General features: G+C 37.0%; 1 protein-coding gene across 1 annotated transcript; it reads right to left on the reverse strand.

The window, feature by feature from the left end:
* Positions 1-4,029: 4,029 nt before the first annotated feature.
* On the reverse strand, positions 4,030-11,516 carry LOC142615688 (polyamine oxidase 2). Its single transcript, XM_075788449.1, has 10 exons — positions 11,146-11,516; positions 10,481-10,584; positions 10,031-10,119; positions 9,819-9,932; positions 8,183-8,270; positions 7,914-7,999; positions 7,711-7,813; positions 5,351-5,448; positions 4,821-5,250; positions 4,030-4,680 (listed from the first exon to the last, which is right to left on the reverse strand). Exons 1-10 carry the CDS (start codon positions 11,186-11,188, stop codon positions 4,372-4,374), a joined length of 1,464 nt encoding a protein of 487 aa, XP_075644564.1. The 5' UTR covers positions 11,189-11,516; the 3' UTR covers positions 4,030-4,371.
* Positions 11,517-27,982: the final 16,466 nt, after the last annotated feature.

The raw sequence follows: 27,982 nt of genomic DNA on the forward strand, positions 1-27,982 counted from the left end.
TTAAAATAATGAATAAAATATGAATTTATAGATTGAATAATAAAAAATATCTGATTAAGATAAAATTGGCAAGAATGTTAAGAACATATAGAATACGTAATTCAACGGTGGGATTTTCAAAATATTAATTCAATAACAAGTTATTAGGTGGTGTAACATTGCTTAGAGTTACACCAAGAGTAACTTTAACCCAACTCATATATATGAGATGAGTTCAAGTTACACTTGATGTAACTCTATAAAATTTACACATTTTGTAGACCATAGATTTCAAAAAGATCTAATGGTTAAAAAATTATATCAGCCAACTATATTAATTTGAGAGAATATTATATTATTTCTTTTTTTTTTTCTTTGTTTCTCTCTCCTAATTAATTCCTCCCTAACCTTGCACAAGTGCCTATTCTTACCACATTAAGTAGCAGATTTGCTTTCTCATGGTCTTATTCTTAACATTCTTAGGTTGCAAATCAGTGAGTTGAAACTGCCATCAATAATAATATCCTAAGGACGTGATTCATAATAAGAGAACAAAAAATACATAATATTTGGGTGTTGTGAAAAAATTAAGGTTTGAAGCCCCATGTTGAAAGCTTGTGTCTGAGGCAACAACACAAACATGAAAACTTTAACTGTTTCAAAGTTTAAAGTTTAAAAGAATAAAACTTTCTTTCGAACTTCTTTATTCTTTTGAAAGCTAGTATTTAAAACATAATGCCTCTTTGGCTTTTGTATCTGAATATTAATAATTGCTTTTGCTAGGAGATTGAGTTTATGAATCCACTAGCGTTTATGAATACAAATTGAAATCTGTTTTTTTTTTTTTTTTAATGAATCCACAAGCGTCTATGAATGAGGGGTCATTGTTTTCAAACGCAAATATGACATCATTTATGGGAAAGGAAATTGAACTGCTGAAGTATAACTTTAGTGGAGAGGATTAGAGAAACATAGAGGTAACAGCAACAAAGTCCGTCCCTCAAGATTGTTTACAGTACAATTCCTTAGTTTTTTTTTTTGGTAATAAAATTAATCATTGTTTCTTTTAAAAAAGAAAGGAAAAGAAGAAGAAGAAGAAGAAGAAGAAGAAGAAGAAGTGGTGGCATGCCCATTTAATGAGGTGGAATTTGGAAAGGAATAAATAAGGAGAGAGAGAAAGAGAGAAAAAAAAAGATGCAATTAATTAGGTATGGATGTCAAAAGTAATAAACATTTAATAATGTATTTTTAACCGTTAGATCTTTTTGAAATCAATGATTTAAAAAATGTGTAACTATTATCAAGTTACACGAGATGTAACTTGAACCCATCTTTCTTTCTCTCTCTATATGAAGATCATTTCTCCGGGCCGTCAACCTCGTGCTCGTGCTACGTGACGACCTACCTCGAGCGTTGGATATTTTAATGGTGCTATTTTTTCTGTAGAAAACAAATCTGGGCTTGGGATTGTGATTCGTGAGGTTGAAGTTTTGGTTCCTGTGAAGGTCCTTACTTTTGCTCAGGTGGTTGGTGTTTCGAAGGTCATTTTGGAGGGTGACTCGGAGATGCTTATGAAGGCTTTGGTTTGTGATGATGTTTCTATGGCTTTGCATGGATCTTTGATTGAAGACGTGAAGTTTAATTCTAGGTTTTTTTTCTCAATTAAATTACTTTCATGTTGAGAGAGAAGGTAATAAAACTGCTTATTGTTTAATTAAACATGCTATTATTGTCTCGAATTTAGCTATGTGGATGGAGCATGTTCCACTACAATTTGTTCTTGCAATGTAGCCTGATTTAGCTGATTTTTCTTAATAATATGTTTTACGCTTTCCTCCTCAAAGAAAAAAAAATGCAAATAGAGTGTATAATAAGATATTTCTTGTACCGTGAGCTTGTCATTTTTAGCACAAGTGAAATGTGGTATCAAAATTTAAATAATAATAATAATAATAAAAAAAAAAAAGAAGTTTTGCCTATATAATAGACCTGACAGTCGACAATTGTGGGGGTGGAGACGAGGACATTCACGTGGCGTACAGAAGCTTAGCACGGAGTTGGGGCCCAAGTAAAAGCTAATTTGTCACTGACTCGCATTTTCTCACGTTTGGGAAAGACATTTAGGTTCCAATTGATCTAATCTAGGGTGTACCACGCAAACGGTCGGTGGCTTGGTCCTACAAGCACATGAACTTTTTGTGGTCTCTGCCTCTCTGAGTCTCTGCTTTGAAGTGGATTATTAAATTAAATAGTTCTAGATGCCCAATTTTATCATCCACTTGGATTGCTTTTGAAAGTAAATTTCTCCTTCCATCAAAAAAGAAAGTAAATTTCTCCTTCACGTTTATTTGAATTTCCATATGACACCAAGCACCGAAAAGCCAAATTTTCCCTATTTTCTTCTTGATTAAAGAAACCAAAAAAGAAGAAGAAGAAAGTAATGAGGTTAGTTTAATAATTAAAATATAATTAAAAAAAGGTTCTTACCACAACGCGTAGGCTTGGCAAACCATGTTGGACTTTTTGGAACCAGAAGAGTTCAATTGAAGTTGGTGGTTACTGGTTTGCTATGCTTTGATTGGAGTCATTTGACTACTAATCGTTGGGCCAGAATTTTCAGCGACACCGCTTTCATGAATGATGAATCTCCAGACACGTTAATCACAACGTAATTTTTATATACAAAAACATGATTTTATGGATCTAATAATATCTTATACTGTTTGCATCAAAGTTTATTTTAAAGGTTTTAGTTTTTAGCCGCTCAAAAAGTTATTTTATTTTTTTAATATTTTATTTTAAAATACACATAATATCACATACTTCACCCTTTTATCACTTTATTTACAAACTCTCTCTCTCTCTCTCTCTCATTTAAATATATATTTTGTGTTTACCATCTACTATAACTAGGTGTTAAAAAAAATTGACTTTTGACATCATTGATATGGTGAGTTTTTTAGGGTTTTGAGTGTTAAAATAACATTAATTTGATATGAATGCTCTTAAAGCATTAGCATTGGGGTATAAAACCCCCCAAATCACTATTTTACGAACATACCCAAAATGAGCTTTACCCATGTGTATATTACTAAATTTTTTTAGTAGCTGTGAACAGCGAATTTGAAAATATACTAACCACTATGACAATGTTGGTAAAAACTAAATTTATTATTTTAAGAAAAATATATCTCTCTCTTCATTCTCTCATCTCTCTTAACCACCTCTCTCTCTCTCTCTCTCTCTCTCAAGTTAGTCGTCACTACATTTGTGTTGGTTGAGCATATATTAAATGGAGTGGATCTCTAATCTAAATGGTGGGTTTGGAAGTAGTGGGTGTTGACGCAGTGGTGGCTGAAATTTTTGTTGATCTTTCTAGGTTTGTGGTGCAGCAATGTTGTAGTTGTGATGGTAGGTGGTTTGTGGGTTGTTGTGGTTTAGTGGTGGTTTTTTGTTTTTCCATTTCAGTAGTGTTTCAGTATGTTGTGGTGATGGCTAGCTTTTGGTGGTTGGGCTGAGTTTTGATGGTAGGCGATTGCTGGCGTTCGTGGGATTGGATTTGTTGGTAATTGCTGAATATGTGGGTTTGATGGAGTAAGAGAGGGAAGAGAGAGAAGTGGATTGTTTATATTATTGAATATAGAGTACTTTATATTATTTTAATAAGTTATATGTTAGATAAAAACTAGAATGTTGAGTAAGTTATAAAATAGTACAGTAAGATAGATAAAGTGAGTTGTTAGAGTTTAATGCTCTCATGAAAACCAAATTTGCATATTAAAACAATTTTTACTCTTCTCCCCTCCCCCAAGAAAGAACTTTGTGCATTAAGAGATGCCAATTAAAATTACACAACCTATTAAGAAACAATAGATACGTAAGATTAGATTCAATAGTGGAATCTTTAGAATATAAAATCCAATTAAATATTGACCAAAAACATTAGCAAAGAAATACACAGGACGTATCATAAACACGTGTTAAATTTCATATATATATAAATATATATGTGAGAGAGAGAGAGAGAGAGAGAGAGAGAGAGAGAGAGAGTATCTCAACCTTATTTATTAAAACTTGATATAGCAAATTTAAGTGTCCTTTCCATCAACTAAAAAAGGCACCTACAAACCACATAATGCCTCCTAAGAACATAATTTTCTGATTGATAAATTCAGATTTCTGACAGTCCATATAGAAATAACTACAGGTATGCCACACATTACAATAATCCAAAGGGAAACAAGGATTTTCCACAACGTTTCCCAGTGGGGCCAATAAAAATGGCAATAATGTGTTAGCCTGATCCCATATTACCATTAATATTGTCTCCTACAATAAAATTATTTATTACTCCAAATATTTAAGGGTGTGGCCAGAGCCTAAAACTAAAAATTACATCCGGGAGATCAAAAGCGGGACAGACACTGAGGCCTCCTCACCCATGACTGGCTGGAACAAATCCAGCTCCCCATAACGTTCCAAGACTCTCATCCTACAGTCTTCAGCAGCCATCATTCCTGTAGAGAATGCACCATGCACTGACCCTGGGTAGTTTGAGCTTGTTGCCTCCCCTGCAAAGAATAGGTTATCCACTGGGATCCTAAGCCTCTCATACAGATCATGGGGTTTGCCTACTGTATCATAGCTATAGGAGCCAAGCGAGTTAATATCAGTGCCCCATCGAGAAACAAGATACTGAATCTGCACAATTCAAACCAAAAACAAAAACTTTTAGTTAGACTCCTAGGAAAGGCCTTGGTATGGGAACTCATCAAATTTAGAAAATAAATAAATGAAATGCATAACAGCCTTATGTATATTATTCAAATTAGAAGTATTACCGGGGCAGAAGCATTTGGAAGTATCCTTTTGAGTTGCAAATAAGCAAAATTAGCAGCAGCTTCATCAGACATTTTCTCAATGTCTTTGGCTAGCTGCCCAGCTGGCATATAAACAAGGACAGAGTGACCAGTAGCCTTGTGAAGATTTAGAAAGTAACTGCACCCATAAGATGTCTCTGCAACCACTCCTAGGAACTCAACATTTGGCCAAAACACTTTTTCAAAGTGCAACACAATTTTATTCTCAATCCCCACACCAAGTTCAGAAATGGCTGTTTCCTTCCACTCCGGCAGCTTCGGTTCAAACTTTATGCTCTTTACTTTCAGCACTCCCAGAGGTACAGCAACAATTGCAGCATCTGCCACAAATGTTCTCCCATCTTCAACTGTCACCTTCACTCCATTATATCGCCTTACAATCTTTGTAACCCTGAGGGCAAGGACAAAAATTGCTAGCTAATTATGTAATGAACAGATTACAGCACATGTAGGGCTGAAAAACAAAAAAATTGTAAATAATTAATTCATACCTGTGGCCCAAGCGGATGTCGAGACCTTTAGCAAGAGTGTTTATAACAGGTATGTAGCCCCTGACCATAAGCCCATGACCACCAGGGAGCAGTTCTTCCTGTATATTTGGGAGAAAATTTGCAGAATGCACTCAATATATAGCTATTAAAAATATAGCATAAACCAGGAAAACCCCCACCCAAAGAAACAAACTCCAAGAGATTATATTTGATATTGTCCATCGAGTAAAAGCTTATCTAGCTAAGATTATTTATTTCCTTCTCCTGGAGATGTGGCATCTTCTTTTAATTCTCAATTCATTATTTCTGACATCTATACCCCATACGATAGCCACTACTTCAATATGACAATGTTTAAATTTGAGACAGCAAATAAAAAACACTAGCCACAAAGGCAAGTGGCCTCTCTCTCTCTCTCTCTCTCTCTCTCTCTCTCTCACACACACACACCCAACTTGCTGGGAGGCATCCCTCTCTCTTGATACTTATATGGTGCGAAAACATACTGTGCGCTAAATCAATAAATATAGAAATTTTTAAGTTCAAATTAGTTTTATCTGTCTTCCTACAGATATCGAAGCAACAATGACACAGAAAAAGGATAGATTGGTGATCCAAATATAACCTCAACCAAGCAAATACCAGTTAGACTCCGCCCACCTTCTAGCTAGCATTATACTCCTATATCTAATGAAAAAGGAAGGGAAAATAAGTTGCGGGAGGGAGGGGGAGACCATCTTTTCCTACTACATGTTATATGTTGTTAATTATCGTAAGGATGTCACTAAATTAGTCATCATAAATTATATCCCAATCCAATCAAACTACATTTGATAGACTATTTAAGTTTGGGCTAAAATGCCTTTTGAGTCCCTTCAACTTTAGAATTTCTATCAATACTCTTCTAAAAAAAATCATTTGAGTAGAAAAAAGTAGGAAAAAAGAAAATTTTAAAAATGCACTGTTTTCGGGTATCTAAAGATTTACGGTTGACGGTAGGAGCAGATTAAAAGCAACTTTAAAGTTAAGGCTGTTAACAGCAAATTTAGAATCTTAAGGGACCAAAATAACAGAGATGGATAAGTAATTTCAGCCTTAATTTTGAGTTTCAATGAGGAAAAAAGAATCAAACAAACTCAATTATAAGCTCACACATTATAATTACGAGTGGTTTTAAGTCATTAAAGATGAAATCCAATCTACTAATTCTAATGCAATTACAAAACACATCACATTATTACAATAACGAGAATGAGGAAAAGTGTCTTTGTGCAACAGACCAGCTACATACCTAGAGATAAGCACTCATGCAGTTAAACAGGTTATAAGATTCCAAAATAAACCTTCTTTTATTTTATTTTATTTTTTTATAGAATTAGCGAACTGAAAAGGTTGCTTTATATTTCATGCATGGAAAGTTACTTGATTACACTACTCGTTTCAGTTGCTTTCTTAAACAAATTCATATATATTACATCAAGAGCCAGAGAGTCAGAGACCAAGAGTGCATTGGCTTCGACAATTGATGAGGAGGAAAGAGCTGCTGGAGCAGGATTTACTAGGTAGGAGGTAGCAAAGGCAATGAAGGAGATGAATGGTGATAAAGCTCCAGGATCTGGTTTTACTATGGCATTTTTTCAATACTATTAACAGGTCCTTGCAGGCGATATTATGACCCCTTTTTTAAAGAATTTCATGATTCATGTCAATTTGAAAGATCGTTACATGCCTCATTTATTACATTAATACCCAAAAAATAAAAATTAATTATGGATTTTAGATCCATTAACTTGGTTGGAGGCATACATAAAATTGGTAGCAAATGTGTTCGAGAAATTAGTATCTAAATCACAACATTTCCCCTGAAGTGACGTTTTTCTAAGATCATATGAGTTGTTTCTGGCCAAATTGGATTTCTCAATTTGATAGGTCAGCTGATTTCAAAGATATACCATTTTTTATAAGCTAAAAGTAGTAGAACAATAATAGTGAAAATATCAATGATTCCACATGGGTTTTTTTATCTAATTAATTGAATAGTATATAATATAAATGTTTCTAAGTGGATTCAAAGCAAGTTCTCTATCAGCTATTGCTATTCCAGTTTGCCGACTGGGAACCACAAAAGATCAATGTGCTCTGCTTGCTCAACACATCTCCAAGTTTCCACATAAGACTTTTTTCTTTTTTAGTCCAACTTAAGAAATTACTACAGTGCAAATTTAAGATTCCATTATTTGCCACTATACACTTCTCGTTCTGCCCTTCATCTTCAATATGTAAAGATTCCTTTTCAATGCAAGATAGATACCTCAAGCAAGTAGTGTAATATCTAAATTTTTTGAAGGAAAGAAACTTGCCTGATCCCAACATTTTAGTGAGATGGTCTCAGCATCTGCTGCAAACCAGCCCTCCATTCTACATAAATACCACTGAAGAACCTTATGAGCAAGCCCCTCCAACCTGTATGCAAGGGCCAACTTTAGGTAAACTATGTCTTGACTGTCAAGAAATGAAAAAAAAAAAAAACAATTATTGAAACAACGTTTTATATTGATCAAACCTCAACTCTGGCCTCCTTTCAAAGACAATAGAGAAAGCATTTAGTATGGACATGTCGCTGCTCAATTCCTCTCTTATTTTATCCGTCTGCATTGATGAAGAAAAAAAAAAAGTGAGGATCAATACCATTTGAAACCGAAGTAATAGAATTTCCAAGCGCATTCAAAGAAAACTTAAGCATTTTCACTTTTCAGTAACTTGTGACAATGTTATGTACTGAGAATAATGAAAAAAATTATATCTAATAAATAAAAATAAAATATCACTTGCCTCCTTTAGAATGCTCTCAAATGCTTCACCAACTTTTGTGACCAACTCTTGAGGAACTTGATTTCCATCCATATCAAAGAGTGCATAGCTGCGGAGAACATATAAAATATGAAAATATATCCTTTCCAGCTCTAAACATAAAGGTTGAAGGAAATCATACCTCATAGACAGTAAAGATATAGCCACCCAAGGAAATGTCACAAAATAGAAACAAAGCTTAAACTTTAGATGTTACCAATGCAATCACATACAAGAAGACAAACTATGAATGAGACTGCTGATTTGACAAACATACACAATGAAAAAACATAAAATAATACATATGATGGAAAACTTCTAAACAATGAACATAATCAACTTAGTTCAGGAAGTTTTCCTCCGTTATTGGGATACTAATTACTATAAAAGTACCAAGTTTGAGCAATTTAGAAGAAAACACTGTGAGAAGCACAATCACTAAATTCAGGAATGAGAGAGAGGGAACCTACAAGATATAGTAGTCCTCTTTCACAGCCTGGAAGCCACAAACATGAGATAGAAGAGATAAAAATGTATCAACAATTTTACCACAGTTACTCAAAAAGTATATATTAATGTTTTAATCGTTTCTCATTGAATTAGGTTATTGCTGGAAGCAATTTGAAATACTAACCTATATTTAGTAAATAATAGTTCTGTGATTTGTGTAAAAAAAATATGTTGAACATAAATAAGATAGTGTTGGTTGAGAATTTTAAACATGCATGGGTACCTCAACTTGATCAAAATCATAGCAACCAAACTATCTTTTTCTTTCTGTAAGTAACAAACAAACTTCCATAAGAAAACAAGAAAAGAAATCAACCACCTTCTTTGGCATCAGCCAGTGCACCCCAAAAGTCAAGAAAACAAAGGATTAAAAATTAGGAGCAACTGAACAATGAAGCAAAAAATCATCCATTATTTCACTACTGGTCTTGCACATCCAAGACCAATTGACCAATGATATCTTCCTTTTAGGAAGGTTGTCTATGGTCAAATTTTATTCAACGCTGCTTTCCACACAAAGAATGCCACTTTCCTGGGCACTTTGTTATTCCAAATTCCTTTCCATAGGGAAATATTTATGCTAGCATGTCTCAAACATTTACATTCGTAACAAGAAATCCATTAGTGAATCCACCCACTCCATCTCCCAATCATGAAAAATATGAATAAATCTCATATTCCGATAGCAAGTTCATCCATCCCTCAAATTGGGTGAAAATCTCCAATGCTAAAGTAACCAAACTATCTTAAATCAAAAGACTTAAAAAAAAAAATAAAACAAATAAAAAAAATGAAATAGCTTGCCATGCCACAAAGCAGTGTTTCAAGGTGATTGTAGATTCACAATATATTTATTGAATAACAAGCTAGAACAGAAGAACACACACACACATACTGCCACTTTAAGGAATTTTCTTTATTTGCTTCAGTTATATAGAAAATCCAGACCCTATATTAAATAGATCCCTTTCTTACAAATACCTACTTCTTACATTTAAAACATCACATACAGGCTAGAAACATGAACTAGGTAGGTATGCATGCAAGTTAAGAAGAATTAGGCAAAATACTAGCAGGCCAAAGGCAACAAACTGGAAGACATATTTACCTTTCCAAATCATGATCATACAACACAGAGTTGTCTCCGCTAGTACGGTATAAGGGCAGTCCCAGTCTCCCAATCAATGGTGCCAAGGGATTCTCTTTACATACTCCATGCAACCTAAACCATCATGATTGACAAATAAGTTTTTATAATTAATAAATAAGCAACACCGAATATTCACCTAAAAAATGGATATTGCAAAATAGTAAGTTTACCATGATGCACCCAAGTCAACTGGAAAACCAAATGAATAATCAGTGTGAACTCGACCACCAATTCTATCCCGTGATTCCAACAGGACAACCTGGAACCAAAAAAGAAGAAGAAAAAGAAAAAGCCCTCTCCTTAGTCATTACATTTAAGTGTGATGCATCTTGGCGCACGAACACACCAAATCACAAATATAAGGCAATACATATTCTTTTAGTATCTTATTAGTTTGTTACCCAATATGCATATATATATATATATAGGGTGAAAAAAGCTTAACAATGGTCGTATTTTCTAAATTTTAGGTGATATCTAATTACTAAGTCAAGCAGAGAAATGAATAAATATCCAATCACAAGATGAGCTCCACCACTTTACTATTATAACAATCTAAGAACAACTAGAATAAGGCATCACTAAGAATGATCATGATACTTTGTTGTTCATGATTATACCTGAAATGAAGCTTCGTGAAGAGCACGCGCAGCTGCAATTCCAGCCATACCACCGCCAATGACGATGACAGATGGTTTTCTCTCCCCATTGGAATAGCACAGACCTACACCAACACAACATTCTTAACTCACAGACCTCAGATCCGCAATACCAATTTAAACTTTCCCCATCATATATTCATAATTAATTCACTTAAGAGTCACACAGCTGACCAGCTGAAATTGAAAACATTTTCCTAAAAGTGTAGAAAACATTTTCTTCTTTTTTCTTTTGGTAAGTAGTAACTTTTTTTAAGAAATTTTGGTAAGTAGTCTTAGCATATAATAATACAACAATTCTCACAACTGGTTGAGTTGGCACAAGGACCACCGACATCAATTTTTTTAATATTCTTTATAGTATGATAATCAATATTTAAAATGAAAAAAAAAATAATAATAATAATCTTATAAAAACACATACCATAAATATAGGGACGGTAAAAGTAAATTTTCTTGTCCTTTTAATTTTAATTAATCTTATTAATTTTTTATTCTTTTTTGTAGATACGTTTTAAGGCAACAACAAATCGATGAAAACCAAAAATGAAAACTTAAGATTGAAAAAAAGAAAAAAAAAGAAAGGCCAGCATAGAGACACAGTAAAATTAAAAGAAGATACAAACCTCTGCGCAATTGGGGATTACTTGTGGTGCGTCCAGACTCCATTTTGCAACGAAATTCGGCGATCAGCAGTAAAACGACAATTACCTAAATAAGAATTAAAATGACAACTACTACTACTATTATTATTAGTTGATAATAATAATAATAATAATAAAGGATCGAGGGTTTTTTTGTGGAATTTAAAGAGAGAAGGAGGCAATTGAGGTGAATAATGAAGAACAAAAATTAAAAGACACGTAATAAAGTGATTTGAATTCGAAGAAGAATTCGAATAATAATAATTCAAGAAGAAACCCAGCTTCCCAAACCAGCTCATACAGCTCTCTATATATCTCTTAATCTTAACAATTCAATCGGATTTCAAAATCCTAAATGAAAATGAAAGGGTTGAGGCTGAAGTAGAGAGAGAAAAAAATTGTTTGCGTTGGGAATTGATTTTTTTGGTTTGGTTGCGTTTGGGTTTGGTTATATTTATAGAGACTTTAAAAGGTGGGTGGGCTTTTGTGCTTAACATCCCCACACGGAAATACTCATTTTACACGCGCCGAATATGCTAAATGTTTCCTACTCGCTTCTTTGATGACACACGTGTTTACAACCTTTTAAGCTTTTTTTTTTTTTTTTTTTTTTGAGAAAATACTTTTTCGCAATTGAATATTATATATATATATATTTATTTATTTTGATAGAAGTATAACATTGGTACTTGGTAGCGACGTCTGGTTTGGTTTACGAAATAGCAGTAGCTTGGTGAGATATAATATTCTCTTTAAAGTTATTGCCATTGCCACTATCTTTTTTTTTTTACAGAACAGAAAAGTTGTTGCCACTTGAGCCAACGAATTTTCTCTGTCGCTCTCTGCACCGTCGGCTCCTATTTATAAAACAACGTCAGATTTTTCTTTAACTTTACCTATTTACAAGGGTAAATTACAATTTATTTATCTATAATTTGGCCAAAATTTAAGTGATATTTTTATCCTTTTGAGTTAGCTTAGTTAAAAAGATGCCTCAAGAATCCCAAAGATTAGCAAATGAAGAGTGAGTTCTTTGAGAGGTTGTGTGAAGGGGAAGCGGAGTTGGAAAAAAGTGCAAAGAGAGCAAACTCGGTGGGTCATCCAGGTGGGGGCCTTGGATCAAGGGACGGAGACCAATCCGTTAGAGCATTCGCATTTGGTATTGTAAATGCTATATCTAAGAGAATTTTAGCATTAATGCACCAAACAAGCCTAGCATTCGGACTTCTAAAAACCAACTATTGCAAAAAAATTTGCAATAGTGCAGAATTGCATTGTAGCTCAATTAAAAAAAAAACTAATATTTTATTTACTTTATCAATTCATCCTCTCTCACCGGGTTTTGAGTTTTTGTTTTTATTTGAGTTTTGGGATATATTATTTTATTGTATAGAAATATTATTTTAATATGTTGTATTGTAAAAAAAAATTGAGATACTGAGAGTATTGTAAAATGATATGATATAATTGATAAAGTAGCTTTTTGGGATAGTAAAATAGGATGTGATAGAATTTTGGAATGTGTATGCCCTTAGAGGACCCAGATCTTGTACAGAGATAAATTCACAGGGTTTTATCTCGCGAGCCTATGCGCCGGCTTTTGACTTCGATGTGAACTTGCTAAAGGAATGGTTGCTATTAAACTGTCCAAACATACTAGTGGGCTAAGGGCCTCATTATTAGAGTTTTTGGTCGATTAGTAGTGAGAGGAGTATTGTTTACCACATAAAATTTTCTAACTCTTCTAACCGTTAGACCAATTAAGATTCGTCGAGCTTGAGTCCTCCATCGATGTAGGAACATCTGTTGGGCCTAAATCCCATTTTGACCTAAGGACCACAAGGGCACCTTCTATACTGTCACCTAATAGCCCATTCGGCCTAAAGATAAATTGGCAAGATGACGAACATATCGATAGATTGGCAAGGACATCGACGGGGTAACAAACAAACTGATGAATAAGAACACTTGCCTCCTACGCTATTTGTGTGTTCCCTACTTATGCATCCCTATATAGAAAGAACTTGAACACTACGTCCAAAAACCATATTGCACATTCACATCTTCCCAATATAGGAAGAAAAGCCCTAATATCTTAGGGCCTTAACTCTAGATCTTCTCTACAAGGAAAGATCCTACATTCCAGAAGTCTTGGTCAGCTCTACACCATTGTATAAGCACCAAGTCTCCTTTTCCTTAAAGTACGTGAAATTTCCTAGTTCTCACATTTTTTTAGTTCTTGGAGATTCTTCTATCACTGACTTAACCTTTAGAGAGTCTTTGGCCGGCACCCCACTGATGCTCTCTATAGGTTCTTCATTCTCTTATTCTTCAGGTACCTCAATTGGTGCACGTATGGACAATCAACCCACTGACGATTTTGTGCATCATTAGTCGGTGTCATCTGTGGGAAATGAGTGATTAGCCATATCACCGCTTTTAAGACAAAGAGTTGCATGGTCCAAATGCGATCAATGGCTACCACCAACTAGGAGACCGAAAACCCCTCCAACACCTTGGAGAGGCAAGTGGCAATAGTCAAATGGCTCATTGAGACCTCCTACCGAAAGGATTGGCAACTTTACCCCGCTGAACACTTTGCTTGACCAAGTCCTCGTGCAGATAAGGGATGACCCAGCACTGACATGGCCAAACAAGCTGAAGAGTGTATCAAATAAAAGGCCGAGGATCAAGTATTGTCGTTTCCATCTAGACTATAGACATGACACTTTTGAATGCTACGACTTGAAGTAACAGATAGAGGCCTTCATTGGAAATTTCAACAATTCATTAGACAAGAGAGAGTTGAAGGGAACTCACCCAAGGATTCGGAACCCAACCGAAGGGTAGAAGAGCTCTCGCGAGCTTCGCTTAGGAAAATATGAGTAACCGTGGGAGGAAACACAATGGTTGGTTCCTTTAGGAATGCAAGAAAGACTTATCAACGGATGGTGTAAAGCGTGCAGATCACCGGTCGTTTGCCCAAGCTGACAAGAATCGATGATCCACTTATCAGTTTCTTTGAAAAAGACACCTGATAGCTCCACCACCCTCATGAAAATGCCCTGGTCATCACTCTATCAATAGCTAACTTCACTACCTGACGGGTCTTGGTAGATAATGAGAATTTAGCTAACATCCTCTACTATCCTACCTTCCAACAAATGAGGATCGACAAAGAGTGGCTTCTACCATTAGACACACCACTTGTAGGGTTTGGTGGTACCAAAGAATTCCCCATTAGGTCCATTACCTTGCCAATCACCATTGGCACCTATTCTCAACAGCTCACAAAGGAGATCACCCTTTTAGTCGCCGGCTATTCTTTGGCCTATAATGCCATCATTGGGTAACCCACCCTTAACTCATGGAGAGCGGCCACCTTTACTTACCACCTACTGATAAAATTCCTAACAAAGTACGGGATAGGAGAGGCACGTGGGGACCAGATGGCAGCTAACGAGTGCTACATAGCCATGCTAGAAATAGATAATCATTTTGTAGGCCTTGAACATTAAAGAGCAACGAGTGATGGTAGAGCCAATGGAAGCCTTAGAAGACATCTCTCTAGACAATGATCACCCAGACTAGATTACTCGCATCGGCACCCAAGCTAACCTTTGGTTCTGCTAGGAGCTCACCTTCTTCTTGAAAAACAACTTCGACGATTTTGCTTGGTGCTATGAGGATATGCCAAGCAATTGATCCAATGGTTCATCAGCTCAATGTCTCTCCATCCTTCCCTTCTGTCCAGCAGAAGAAAAGAGTTTTCACCTAGGAAAGGGAAAAAGTCATAGCAGAAGTTCACAAGCTACTAGAGGCAGGGTTCATTAAGGAGGTCTACTATCCTGACTGGTTGGCTAATGTAGTGATATTCAAAAAGCATATGGCAAGTGAAGAATGTGCGTGGACTTCACCGACCTGAACAAAGCATGCCTGAAGGATAGCTACCCACTCCTATGGATCAACCTCCTTGTAGACTCAACGACTGGGCACCAGTTGCTAAGCTTTATGGATGCTTTTTCCAGCTACAATCAAATCAAGTTAAAGGAGTCTGATCAAGAGAAGACTTTGTTCGTCACAAGCCAAGGGCTTTTTTGCTATAAAGTTATGCCATTCTAATTAAAGAATGCTAGAGCGACCTACCAAAGACTTGTGAATAAGATGTTCATCCTGTAGATTGGACGGACCGTTGAAATATACATAAATGACATGCTGGTGAAAAGTAAGAGGGAGGATTACCACCTGGATGACCTTCAGGAAACATTTAAGACCCTTGTCCCTATGACATGATGCTTAATCCCAGCAAGTGTGTATTCGGGGTGCCTTCGGGTAAGTTTCTTGGTTTTATGGTGTCCCAACTAGGTGTCAAGGCCAACCTCGACAAGATTCAAGCCATACTAGAGATAATGCCTTCCAAGAACAACAAAGAGGTATAGAGTCTAAACGAAAGAGTTGCAGCCCTCAACAGGTTCATCTTTCGAGCGACAAACAAATACTTGTCATTTTTCAAGACGTTGAAGAAAGCTTTTGAGTGGACCAATGAATGTTAGAAAGATTTCAAGGAGCTGAAGGCATATCTTGCATCTCTACTGCTACCCAACCCATCTAAGCCCGACAAAGAGCTCTTCCTCTACCTAGCCATATCCCCCACAGCTGTCAGTTCAGCTCCAATTTAGGAAGAAGATCACGTGCAGTTGCCTGTGTACTACACTAGCCAGGCACTTAAAGGGGCGGAAGAGAGATATCCTTCCATTGAAAAGTTGGCCTTTGCCCTGATTACTGCCGCTCTCAAGCTCAGGCCATACTTCTAGGCACACATCATAGTGGTTTAGATGAAAAAACCCCTATGAAAAAACAATGAACAATCCAGAGGCAACTAGACGATTGCTTTTATGGACAATAGAGCTAAGTGAGTTTGACAAGTAATATCGTCTAAGAACTGTGATCAAAGCCCAAGTATTAGTTGATTTCATCACTGAGTTCACCATGAAAGAAAATAAAGGCTAGGGGTAACCTAATGGAAGGTCCCGACTAATGAATTGTCCAATCTACGTGCTGGAGGAATTTGAGTTGTCCTATAGTCTCCAAAAGGGAACTTAATATAGTGTGTGATTTGCTTCCTACCACCACCAAAAACCCATAAATCTAACAATCACAAACCTCAAAAAATTCAGTTTACTGTAGTTTTCCATCCACCACTACACAAATCACCAAAAATAAAACCCATCCACCATAGCAGATCTGGCCATTCACACTACCAGCACCTTCAACACAACAACAAATTATTGGAGAGGTCTTAGGAAACAAGTAATGAACACAAAAAGAAAGTGGAGAACGAGAAGTTAAGAACGATGAACTTGTGAGAAACGGCAACAGGCTAAAAGAGTGAAAGTGAGGGTTCGGCTAGTGGCCGATTGAGTAAGTAAGGGTGATGGTGTGGACGACTGGCTAGCGGCAAAAAGAGTCAAAGTGAGAGCTTGAGGCTTGAGCTAAAGAGTTGAGACTTGAAAGAAGCGGTTGAGATGAGATTGATTACTTTTAGGGTTTAGAAATAGGGTTATATATATAGTTAGGACATTTTAGTAATTTAACTATAATCAGGTCGGGTTTAGGTTCAAGCTCAAGTTCAAGGTGATTATTACTAAATCTTGCACCTAACCCGAACCCATTGCTGGTTTTATACATAAAACCTAAACCTGACCCTAAAATTTCATGGGTCAGGTAAAACCTAGCCCATTAGGGCATATGTGCGCACGCTAAAAGCATACGTGTGTATGTCTGTAACTGCAGACATAGTTTTAAGCCCATTCATGCATTCACACTTTTCTTTCACTTTGTTTATTCCAATGTGGTTCTTATACATCTTTTCTTATCCATTTTAGATCATTTCACCCTACATAGGCTGAGGTACCATAGCTACTGCTTAACTTTGGTACAATAGGCTTCTTCTTGAGACTAGGGAATTAGTTTGAGCTGCTGGCTTCGAGGTCTTTGTTACCTATCTATCTAAGGCCATGGCTAGTGGGATACTAATGCAAGCCCTTGCTAAGAGGTGGTGGGACATTACCCACACCTTCCATATTACATGTAGAAAGATGACCCTAATTCCCTACGACTTTGATAGGCTAATGGGTTTAAAAGTGAGGGTGTGGCCGGCGATCAACTGAGTGAATAAGTGTGAGGGTGTGGCCGACTGGCTGGCAGTGAAAAGAGTCAAAGTGAGAGCTCGAGGCTTGAGCTTAAGAGTTGAGACTTGAGAGAGGCGACTGAGATGAGATTGATTAGGTTCAGGGTTTAGAAATAGGGTTATATATAAATATATATATATATATATATATATATATATATATATATTTAGGGCATTTTAGTAATTTAAATATAATTAGGTTAGGTTCAAGTTCGGGGAAAGTATTACTAAATCTCACACTTGACCCAAACCCGCAGCTGGTTTGACACGTAAAACCCAAACCCGACCATACCATTTTGCAGGTCAAGTAAAACCCGACCCATTAGGGCATACGCACGCACGCTGAGAGCATACATATGCATGTCTGGGACTGCAAACACAATTTTAAGCCCATTCATTGATTCACACTTTTCTTTCACTTTGTTTATTTCAATGTGGTTCTCATACATCTGTTCTTATCCATTTCAGGTCATTTCGCCCTACACAGGCCGAGGTACCATGGCTGCTACTCAACTTTGGTATGATAGGTTTCTTCTCGAGACTAGGGAATTGGTCCGAGTTGTTGGCTTCAAGGTCTTTGTTACCGATCTATCTGAGGCCATGGCTAGTGGGATCCTAGTGTAGGCCTTTGCTGAGAGGTGGTGGGACATTACCCACACCTTCCATATTGCTGGTAGAAAGATAACCCTAACTCCTTATGACTTTAATAGGCTTATGGGTTTGAGGTCTTACAGTCCTCCTATTAAGCTAAGGCATACTTCTTATCAGAATGAGACTATCCGATATTATGTTCTTGCCAAGGAGTTTGAGTCCCAGTCACAGGTGGCACTTGAGGATTGAGCCCAGATGGCCAAGGCTTTCTTGCTCTATGTGCTAGGGGCCACTCTCTTTGCCAATGGTGGTCAGACGATCAAGCTCTGATGGTTGAAGGTTGGAGGTTTTCATGGAACTCAATGCTGCTAGGGAAGTAAACTAGGGGAGTTCTTGTCTATCTTACACATAGTGTGTCATGGAAGCCATGAGCTAGGAGGCCTACTTCTAGCTTACTAATCACTAGAGGTTGTAGGAGGTAAGATTTCTTTTCTTTTTTGTACCTTGCATGCCTATTCAACTAAATCCATAAACCGTTCCTAACTTGAAACTATATTTGTTTCTTGTTTATTGCAAACTGTTCCTAACTTGCAACTGTATCTATCTCTTGTTTCTTACCATGTCCTAATTTGTGAACCTTCTTTACCGCAATGGGTCGTCTCCTATGGGCTTGTCTACTAGGGAACCAAGGTGACTTTGAGGGAATTTTGCTTTATGAGTGTCTGGATCGTGGCTAATTAGGTGATTCTCCCTTCTTCTCTTACTTTGGTATTCTCACGCATTTCTTTTGCTAAACCATCCCTTATGTGTTAAGTTTTGTGGATTCCTTAGAGGGACAGTGATCCCATTATTTCTGCCAAGGAGGAGTAATTGTGCATTTGCACGTGTGTCCCATATCTTGGGAGGGGTTGGATTAAGGTTAATGTACCTCGCAAAGTGGGTGGCTCTTCAGCTTGAGTCTATGGATGAGCCTCGGGTTCTTATAAGTCCTCATCCCTTATGTTGGCCTTGAAGAGCATGATCAACGAGGATCTTGACCTTTGGGAGGATGGGATAGACTTCTTAGAGCGACTACTACATGAGGAGGAGGATTATGAACTCTTTGGCAAAGGCTAGCTCATGCCTCCCTATAGGGCAGTCCCAATGGTATGCTTCTTGGTCTTTTGTATTTTTCTTTGTTCACATGATTCTTTATCACTACTTATCCCTCAAATTCTCATCTCTTATCTTAGGAGGAGTCTGCTTTCCCTCTGGCTGATGCGACACCTGCTAGTGGGAACCTTGTGAATCCAAAATTCCCCTAATAGTTGGTATATGCCTATGGTCTAGATGGGGTTACTAAGGAGTGTGTTCTTGCACGTAACCTTAATGTGATAGGCTATCCTATTGCCTAAGGAGCTCAAGATGTAAGTCTTTCAGCCTTTTCCTCTATCTATTCATGCTTCATCCATTCTTTTACTATTCTTTCCAATTTTTCTCTCTTTCTAACACAATCTTGTCTTGAAATTGTAGCCTACTCGTGCAGAGTGTGAAGAACTAATTCTGTTGGTTGGGAATCTTAAGCTAGAGGTGGCCAACTACTCACAGAGGATCTATGGAATTGATGGATATTTCTGGAGGGTTAGCGGCAGTAGCATAAGGGGAGGTTATGATGATGATAGGGGGTGAGAGTTGTGAAGCCATACCTTTCAGGAGAGATTGAGTACCTGTACAGGAACGACAATAAAAACACATTTTCCTTACTTTTTCCTTTTATTTCATTTATCTTTTATGCACTTCTATTTTATTTAAGACACTGTGTTGTATTTAAGAACATCTTCATAATTTAGCTTTTATTTTGAAACATGTACTTATTTACAACAAGAAATAGGACACCTATATGAAATGTGTTTTGGTGTGTGTATGCTTAAACATGCCCTAGTCTTCATTTATCTTTCTTTTGCACTTGCATATTGAATGAATGATTTTAGCATAAGGATTTAAGTACATAACTATCTCAAGAATAAGGAAAATTTGCTTGTTTGAGTGGATTTTGAGGAAGGGGCAAAACTTTGACAAAATGCCTAAATTTGGTTGAGGATGTGTGGGGGGGGGGGGGGAGGGGGGGGCTCGAGGCTACGTATGCATCATTAACACATATGGACTAGGCTGTGTATGCAAGTTAGGTGGCAAAAAGCCTAACTAACCTTCTCACTTATATATAGGCTTCGTCTTTCCAATCCTTACAAACACATGGCTAGAGATTAGAAAAATTTCTCTATGGTTTCCAATAGCAGAATTCTTTCCAATGGAAGTCCTTTTGTAGGTTAGCAAGATCAATCCTAACTTCAAGGATGCTCTAATCCATCTTGGTTTCTCTTGTGCTTCTCACATCCTTCAAACCAAAATTGATAAGCCTACTTTACATGCAGCTACTAAGTTCTGGGTTCATACTCGTCATGTCTTTCAATTCAATGGTGTGGAGCTATGTCCTACCATAGAGGAGTTCGGTGCAATTATGGGTGAATGAGACTTTGGTTCCAGTGTCCTTCCTACTCTTGAGGACGATCTTTTAGCGCTTGCCCATCAGTTCCTAAGAGTCCATCTTTCCATGACCAAAAGGTGGAGCAAGTCTAGAAAATTGAACCTTGCCATAAACTATAAGTATTTAACCAAGAAGGTTGTACCCTTAGCCAGAGTAGAATGTTCCCATCATCTCAATGCCTTTTGTCTTTGTATCCCTATGAGTTCTCTCTTGGTGCATGAAACTCCTCAGGTGGATCCTGGAATCCTTCATGTAGTCAAGAATTTGGGGAGTGGAAGTCCCATGCCTATCATCTTGGCTGAGACTCTCAATGGTTTGGATGTGGTCCATTGGGAGGAAGCAACTTTCTTTGTGGGGAGTCCTTTCCTTCTTTAGGTATAATCCCTAATTTTTGCTAAGGTTTACTTAACCTAGTGGGATTCCTCTAATTTATGCATAGATTACCTTTCTATTTTCAACCCATTAAGGCTCCTTATATCGTCTTTGAATATCTCTCTCTCTCTCTCTTTAATCTAATTTTTCCACTCATTACACATGCTTTCTTTTTCTCTCCCTCAAATACGGTTGTATGAGAAACTCAAGTTGATTCATCATCCTTTCATTCCATTCAATCAGTACCAACCAAAGGATTATCGGGATGAAAGCTTAACGAAAAAGAGATGGAACTTGCGACATTCATTGAACGCCTGAAGCATCTCACTCCTATGAATGTCCAATGAGTGGTTGAATGGTGACACATCAAGGCCATGGCTAGCTATGGTTTTAAGGAAAATTGCATCATCCTAGCTTGGCTTCGCTGTTGCTCTTATTATCCTACATGTCGCATTATAAGGAAATTTGGGGATCGTCAAGGCGGGCAAAATGACAAAGGCTCTTACCATACATTGGCACTCACTAGAAGGTTCTTAAGTAGGCTTTTTGAAACTTGGCCTCAGAGGGCAATGAATAAAGATATATGTTTTCCTTAATTCCTTATTCCAACTTCAGGATACAAGAATTAGTTATCCATTAATATGAGAGAAGTCAAAATGGAAGAAAATGATCACAGGAAATCCAACAAAAGAAAGAGGACTAAGTGACTACCTTGATATGCCCCAAATTTTACTTATCTGTACTTTTATGATTCCATGTCTTTTTATTTGAGTTAATAAAGGATTTGAATGTTCCAAATCTCCTATAACAACAATTTATCATATTTTAATTTAAGCAATGAGAGAATCAGTCATTTATTATATTTGCTTATTGTCTTTATTTTTTTTCTCTTTCCGTGCCATGTAATTTTTGCTCATGACGTCCTTGTAGGAATTTTTGCTATGCCCATGGTCTTTTCCCCAAATTTTTACCTAGATCATCCTTTTGAGTTTTCAACCTATCTGTATTTATTTGTCCTAACTTTTGCCTAGACCGCCCTTTCTTGTTTTCAACCTAGCAGGCTTTTTTTTTTTTTTTTTTTTTTTTTTCTTTTCTTTTAAGGGGTGTGCTTCCAGAGTCTATATATGTTGGTTGGAACATGTCTTCTCCATCCAAATCAGTAATCTTCATAGCTTCTCCTGACATGATCCTCTTGACAATAAAGGGTCTGGACCATCTTGGCTTCATCTTATCCTTAGGGTCAGAAATTTCTCCCCTAACCTCCTTCAGAACTAGGTTCCCCACCTTTAGATTTCTCAACTTGACTTTCTTGTTGAATGATCTTGCAATTCGCTTCTAATAACCTTGCACATGGTAAAGGGCTCGCATCCTTTTCTCATCTATCAAGGCCAATTGTTCATATCTTTCCCTTATCCAATCCCCTTCTAAGGCTTTGGTCTCCACCAACATTCTCAAAGATTGTATCTCCTTCTTAATGGGAAGCACTACCTGATTCCCATATACCAAAGAGTAGGGGGTTGCCCCAGTTGATGCTCAAATAGCAATCTTATAGCTTCATAGAGCAAATGGAAGCTTTTCGGCCCAATCCTTATATGTTAATACCATCCTGGCTAGGATATTCTTCACATTCTTGTTGGATGCTTCTATGGCTCCATTAGTTTGCGGTCTATATGTTGAAGACTTGTGATGCTCAATCTTGTAAAACTCTATGATCTTCTAGACTTCCCTTTCAAAATGAGACCCATTATCGAAGATGATCTCTTGTAGTACTCCAAATTGACAAATGATGTTGTTCTCTATGAATCAGGCCACGTACTTGGCTTTCAAAACATAAAAGGAAGCGCCTTCTACCAACTTAGTAAAGTAGTCAATTGCAACCAAAATGTACTCGTGTCCATTCGAGGCCTTGGGAGCTATGCTTTCGATCACATCTATGCCTCATACAGAGAAAGGCCATAGAGAGATCATACTATATAACTCACTAGGTGACACATGGTTTAGATTGGCATGCGTTTGGTAGTCATGGCAACATTTCACAAAATCTATGAAACCAGTCTCCATTGTAATCCAGTAGTATCCCATCCTTAAAATCTTCTTCGCTAGCATTTTTTTATTCATGTAGGGACCACAAATCCTTTGGCTTCATCTTTCTTCAAACACTAAAGGTGTACCCCATTATCGGATCTCCTATAAAGCTGGCCTCCAGATAGGATATATTGCATCACCATCATCCTTATTGAATGGTGTTCTTTCTTGCTAGCTTTTTCAGGATAAATGCCTAACTCTAGGAACTTCAGGAAGTCATAATACCAAGAGACTACTCCCTTTTCTATGGCTAGGATGACTAGGTGTTCCTTCTCCTTGTGCACCACTTGATACTTTTGTTCAATCTCCAAAAGACATGTCCATACCCCCTCTGGTATCTCAACCATGGAGTCCAAAGTAGGCAATGCGTCTATAAACTGATTCTAAGCTTTAGGGATAATGGCGTACTTAATTTTATCAAAGGTTTCCATCAACTCCTCCAAATATTGTTGGTATGGCTTTAGGTGTTCCCCCTTCACTTTCCATAACTTTTGAGCGTAAGCTATAACCAACGTTGAATCTCTATAGACCTCCGCCTTCTTTGCCCCAAGTTCTCATAGAGCTTCCATTTTGGTGATACATGCCTCATATTCTGCCATATTGTTGGTTGCCTTAAAGTTCAACTTAATGGCTGTGGGTATGTGTGATCCATCAGGGGTAATCAACAATAATCCTATCCCATTTTCATATTGGTTCACCGCTCCATCAAAATACATCTTCCATGCTCCTAGCTCTATATTCAATATGTTCTCATCGGAGAAGTCTTCCCTACTTCCCTTTCCTTCTATGGGGTTCTCGGCACAAAAGTTTGATATGGCACACCACCTTTGATGGTTTTCCTAACCACATACTTTAGATTGAACTCGGCCAATAAGATCAACCATCTCGAAAATCTTCCACTCAAGGTAGGTTTCTCAAATAGGTACTTTAAAGGGTCCATTCTGGCATATATCAACACTTGGAATGGTAGAATAAAATGTCTCAATTTCTGTACAGCCCACACAAAAGCAAAGCAGGATTTCTATATGGGTGTGTATCTAGTCTTATAGTCATGTAGCCTTTTGCTTAAGTAATACAATACTCTTTCATTCTTGCCATCAACTTTTTGGGTCAACATGCTTCCCACGACATCCTCTATGTTCAAAAGGTAGAGGAGTAAAGGTTTTTCGGGTTCTGGAGGTATTAAGACAGGCGGGTTGAGGAGGTATTTCTTGATTATCTCAAAGGCTTTCTAAACCTCTTAGTTCCATGTATGGGTTCATTTTTTTTCAAGAGTTTGAAGATTGGTTCACAAGTGGAAGTGAGTTTAGCAATGAATCAGCTAATGTACTGTAGTTGACTTCAGAATCCTCTTATCTCTTTCTCACTCTTCGGTGGAGGCACGTCTAAAATGGATTTGATATTTGAGGGGTCAAACTTTTATCCCTCTATCACTTACTAAGAAGCCTAGCAATTTTTCGGAGGTCACTCCAAAGGTACACTTTTGCATATTCAACCTAACCTTATATTCCTTGACCCTCTCGAACAATTTCCTAAAGTTGGTTATGTGGCCCTCTCTATCTTTGGACTTTACTATCATGTCATCAATATGTACCTCTACCTCATTATGCATCATGTCATGTAACAAGGCTGTGGCCATCCTTTGATAAGCTACACTCACATTCTTAAGTCCAAATAGCATCACTATATAGCAATAGATTCCCCATTCCGTGGTAGTTTTGGTCATGTCCTTAGGAGCCAACTTGATTTGGTTATATCCAAAGAAACCATCCATGAAAGACATTAAAGCACTACCAGTAGTGTTATCCACTAAGACATTTATATGGGGTAGAAGGAAGTCATCCTTGGGACAATATCTATTTAGGTTTCTAAAGTCTACACACACGCACACACTCACCCTTCCATCTTTTTTAGGTACGGGCACAATATTGGATATCCATTTGGCTTGGTGTACAGGCTTAATGAACCCTACCTTCAATTGCTTGGTTACTTCTTCTTTGATCTTAAGGAGCCATTTGGTTATCACACATCATAACTTTTGCTTGACAGGTACTATTTGGGAGTGAGTGTTGATGCGATGCTGTGCTATCTCGAGGTCAATACCTGACATAACTTCATAGGACCATGCAAACACCTCTTGGAATTCAGTGAGGAGTTCCTTGAGATCTCTCTTTTCTTGATCATTTAAAGTGGAACCAATTTTAATTAAGCGTGAATTCTCATCATTGAACAAGTTAAGATTTTCAAGCATTAGTTTCACAGGTTCAATTTTCTTTTCCAATTGTTTACTAATTTCATTTTCAAATTCATTGGAATCATTTAAGTGCAGAATTTTGATATTATAGGACACATCAAAATAAGCCAAATCAAAATTCATCATATTAAAAATGTTGAAAATTACATCAAAACTTGCGTTACAGGGCATTTTCCCTATGACTTTGAAAAATTGACCGAAGTCCAAATGCTAAGGTGGCCATTAGTAGGCACAATGAATGTAAAAGGATCATTTGGCTCTTTATTATGCTCCTCTTTCTCCTAGTTTTCGGTAGTGTCTCTTTCGCCTCTTTCCTTGAAAATAGTCTTTAGCTCCATGGACCAATCTTCCTCTTCTATAGGACTCCATATACGTATTGCTTTAGCCAGATCCCATGGGGCATCTTCTTGATTGGAAAAGGTGCAATCCTCTCCTCCAATGGACCAGTCATGGTCACTATCTATCCAATGCTCCATATGGCTTCTCTTCATCTTCCTCATCGTCATTGTCAGCTATAACAAAGTATCATCCTTCATTGGGGGGTGAAGTAAGGTCTCATTCAATCAAAATGCAAGCTAGGGCATACTGGACTTGGCTTTCTATTCCCTGTCTAGTCTTGATCTTCCCAAGATCCAACACTCACAATTTCAAAAAAGTCATTAACTCTTTTGATGGTCCATGGCCTTAGAACAACCTTCAACACTAGGAAGAGCAAGTGAACCACTCCTTTAATCACAATAAGATCAATCTTCTCTTAAGTTAAGTAACCAGACATTGTGGTATGTGGGAAAAATCTACAAGAGACCCTTTGAAAATGAGCACATGTCCCAAATTAAAACTTTTTTTATTTAGATGTTCTTACAAAAATATTTAGGTCCATTTTATTGAAGGCCCAATTGCAAAATCAACTTTCCTCTTATGAACCTTGCCCCTTGCTTCATGGGGTTTGGCCCATTCAAAAAATTCTCTCATTTTACACTCTTGGGCTTTCATTAGACCGTGCTTATAGATTTTCAACCCTTTGTCTCAAATATGGGCCAACAATATATTCTTGACCTTTGAGGTCTTCACTTTCGTTTATTTCATTCACTTTTTTTTTTTGAAGTAGCCTTCTAGCTAAAATACATCATGGCCTTCCTCTCAAGCCCCATGAGACTCACATCACTTTGGCCTTTACATACAACAAGGAGGCCCAAAACTAGAGAGATTCATTTGACTTTGTAGGATCTTGGATGCTATGCCCATAGCATATTTGTTACCCAAGAACCAAGACTTTCTTTTACAAAAAGTTCTTGATTTGGGCATATGATAGCAAATGGGCTATGGTCCTATGAACCTCTCAAGTTAAGATATGCCTTTAGGGTTTAGGATAAGCTTTTTATATGTGAGATACTTTTTTCTTTCATCCCAAAATCTTAGGGTATATGCCATAACTCTTAGTCCATCCTCCCAATTTCTTGGTAACCTCTTCTTTGATCTTAAGGAGCAATTCAGTTCCCAAGCACCTCAACTTCTATTTGACAAGCACTATATGGGAATAAATGTCTATTCGGTGTTGTGCTGTCGTGGGGTCAATGCTTGGCATATCTTCATAAAACCATGCAAAAACTTCTTGGAATTTAGTGAGAAGTTCTTTGAGATCTTTCTTTTCTTGTTCATTAAAGGTAGAACCAATATTAAGTAAGTGTAGATTGTCATCATTGCCCAAATTAAGAGTTTCAAGCATTGGTTCCATGAGTTCAATTTATTGGAAAATCCAGTTTTGTATCTCATACAAAACACATAGTGGAAGCAACAAACATGGATTTATTTCATTCATGATTGATAACATGCACTATGTAAATTTCAGAATTTGAGAACAAGATAGGGTACCTTGGTGTGGTGAAATTAAAAAAAAAAAAATAGAAGTACTTGGAAACACTTTTAATATTCACTCCAATTCCACTTTACACCCAAGAAGTCTGGTCCCTTAATCAGTTTCCAAGGGAGAATAATTGAGTGGCTTCACTCACACATAAACACCATTTCACAATGATGTCTCTCTTTTTCTTTTCTATATAAAAAAATTTTGTATGTTTCTCCCTTTATAACTAACTGATTATCTAATTGGGCTGGCCTATTGGGCCTTTTCAATTGGGCTTTAGTGTGTGGCTTGGAGTAGGACCAAAAAGGACCAATAAGACACTAGCTCCAATAGGCCTTGGGCTTTTCTGTCAACTCTTAACAAGTCCAAAGTTACCATTAATTATATTTAATACCACTATATAAATATAATTGCACTTTAGCCCTTATTAATAAATTATATCCCAAGACTTTATTATATATGCAACCCCTTCATAAAATATTCGCAGTAATACAAAGTCATGAATGTAGATTGCTACTTTGAAGATTACTACATCTTAATCTTTGAGTACCCGGTTTAATCCTTTAAGTTATTCATCATATATTTATGAAATTCAATTTCATAAATATATATTTTAGTAACTCCTTACTAAAGTAGTTAGGCCCAACACTCTGAATAACCAAACCCATTAAACTTATCTCAAGGGAGTATTTTATATTTTCGTTAAGAGATTATAAATTCCATCTTGAGAATATATATTCCATCAATACTAAATGTGGCTGCCCAACATACTGAGGTTTTGATCGTGATTCTAGATTTCACTCCTAATATATCAAAGCAACCTACACCTTATGATCAGGTCCATTATTCTCTCAGGTTTAAGAGTTCATGCAAATAGAAGTTGTGAGATTTATTATTCATTTGACAGTCGTTAGGAGAATAATAAATCTCACAATGGTC

The sequence above is a fragment of the Castanea sativa genome, chromosome 11, assembly GCF_040712315.1.
Source record: "Castanea sativa cultivar Marrone di Chiusa Pesio chromosome 11, ASM4071231v1".
NCBI classification, from domain to species: domain Eukaryota; kingdom Viridiplantae; phylum Streptophyta; class Magnoliopsida; order Fagales; family Fagaceae; genus Castanea; species Castanea sativa.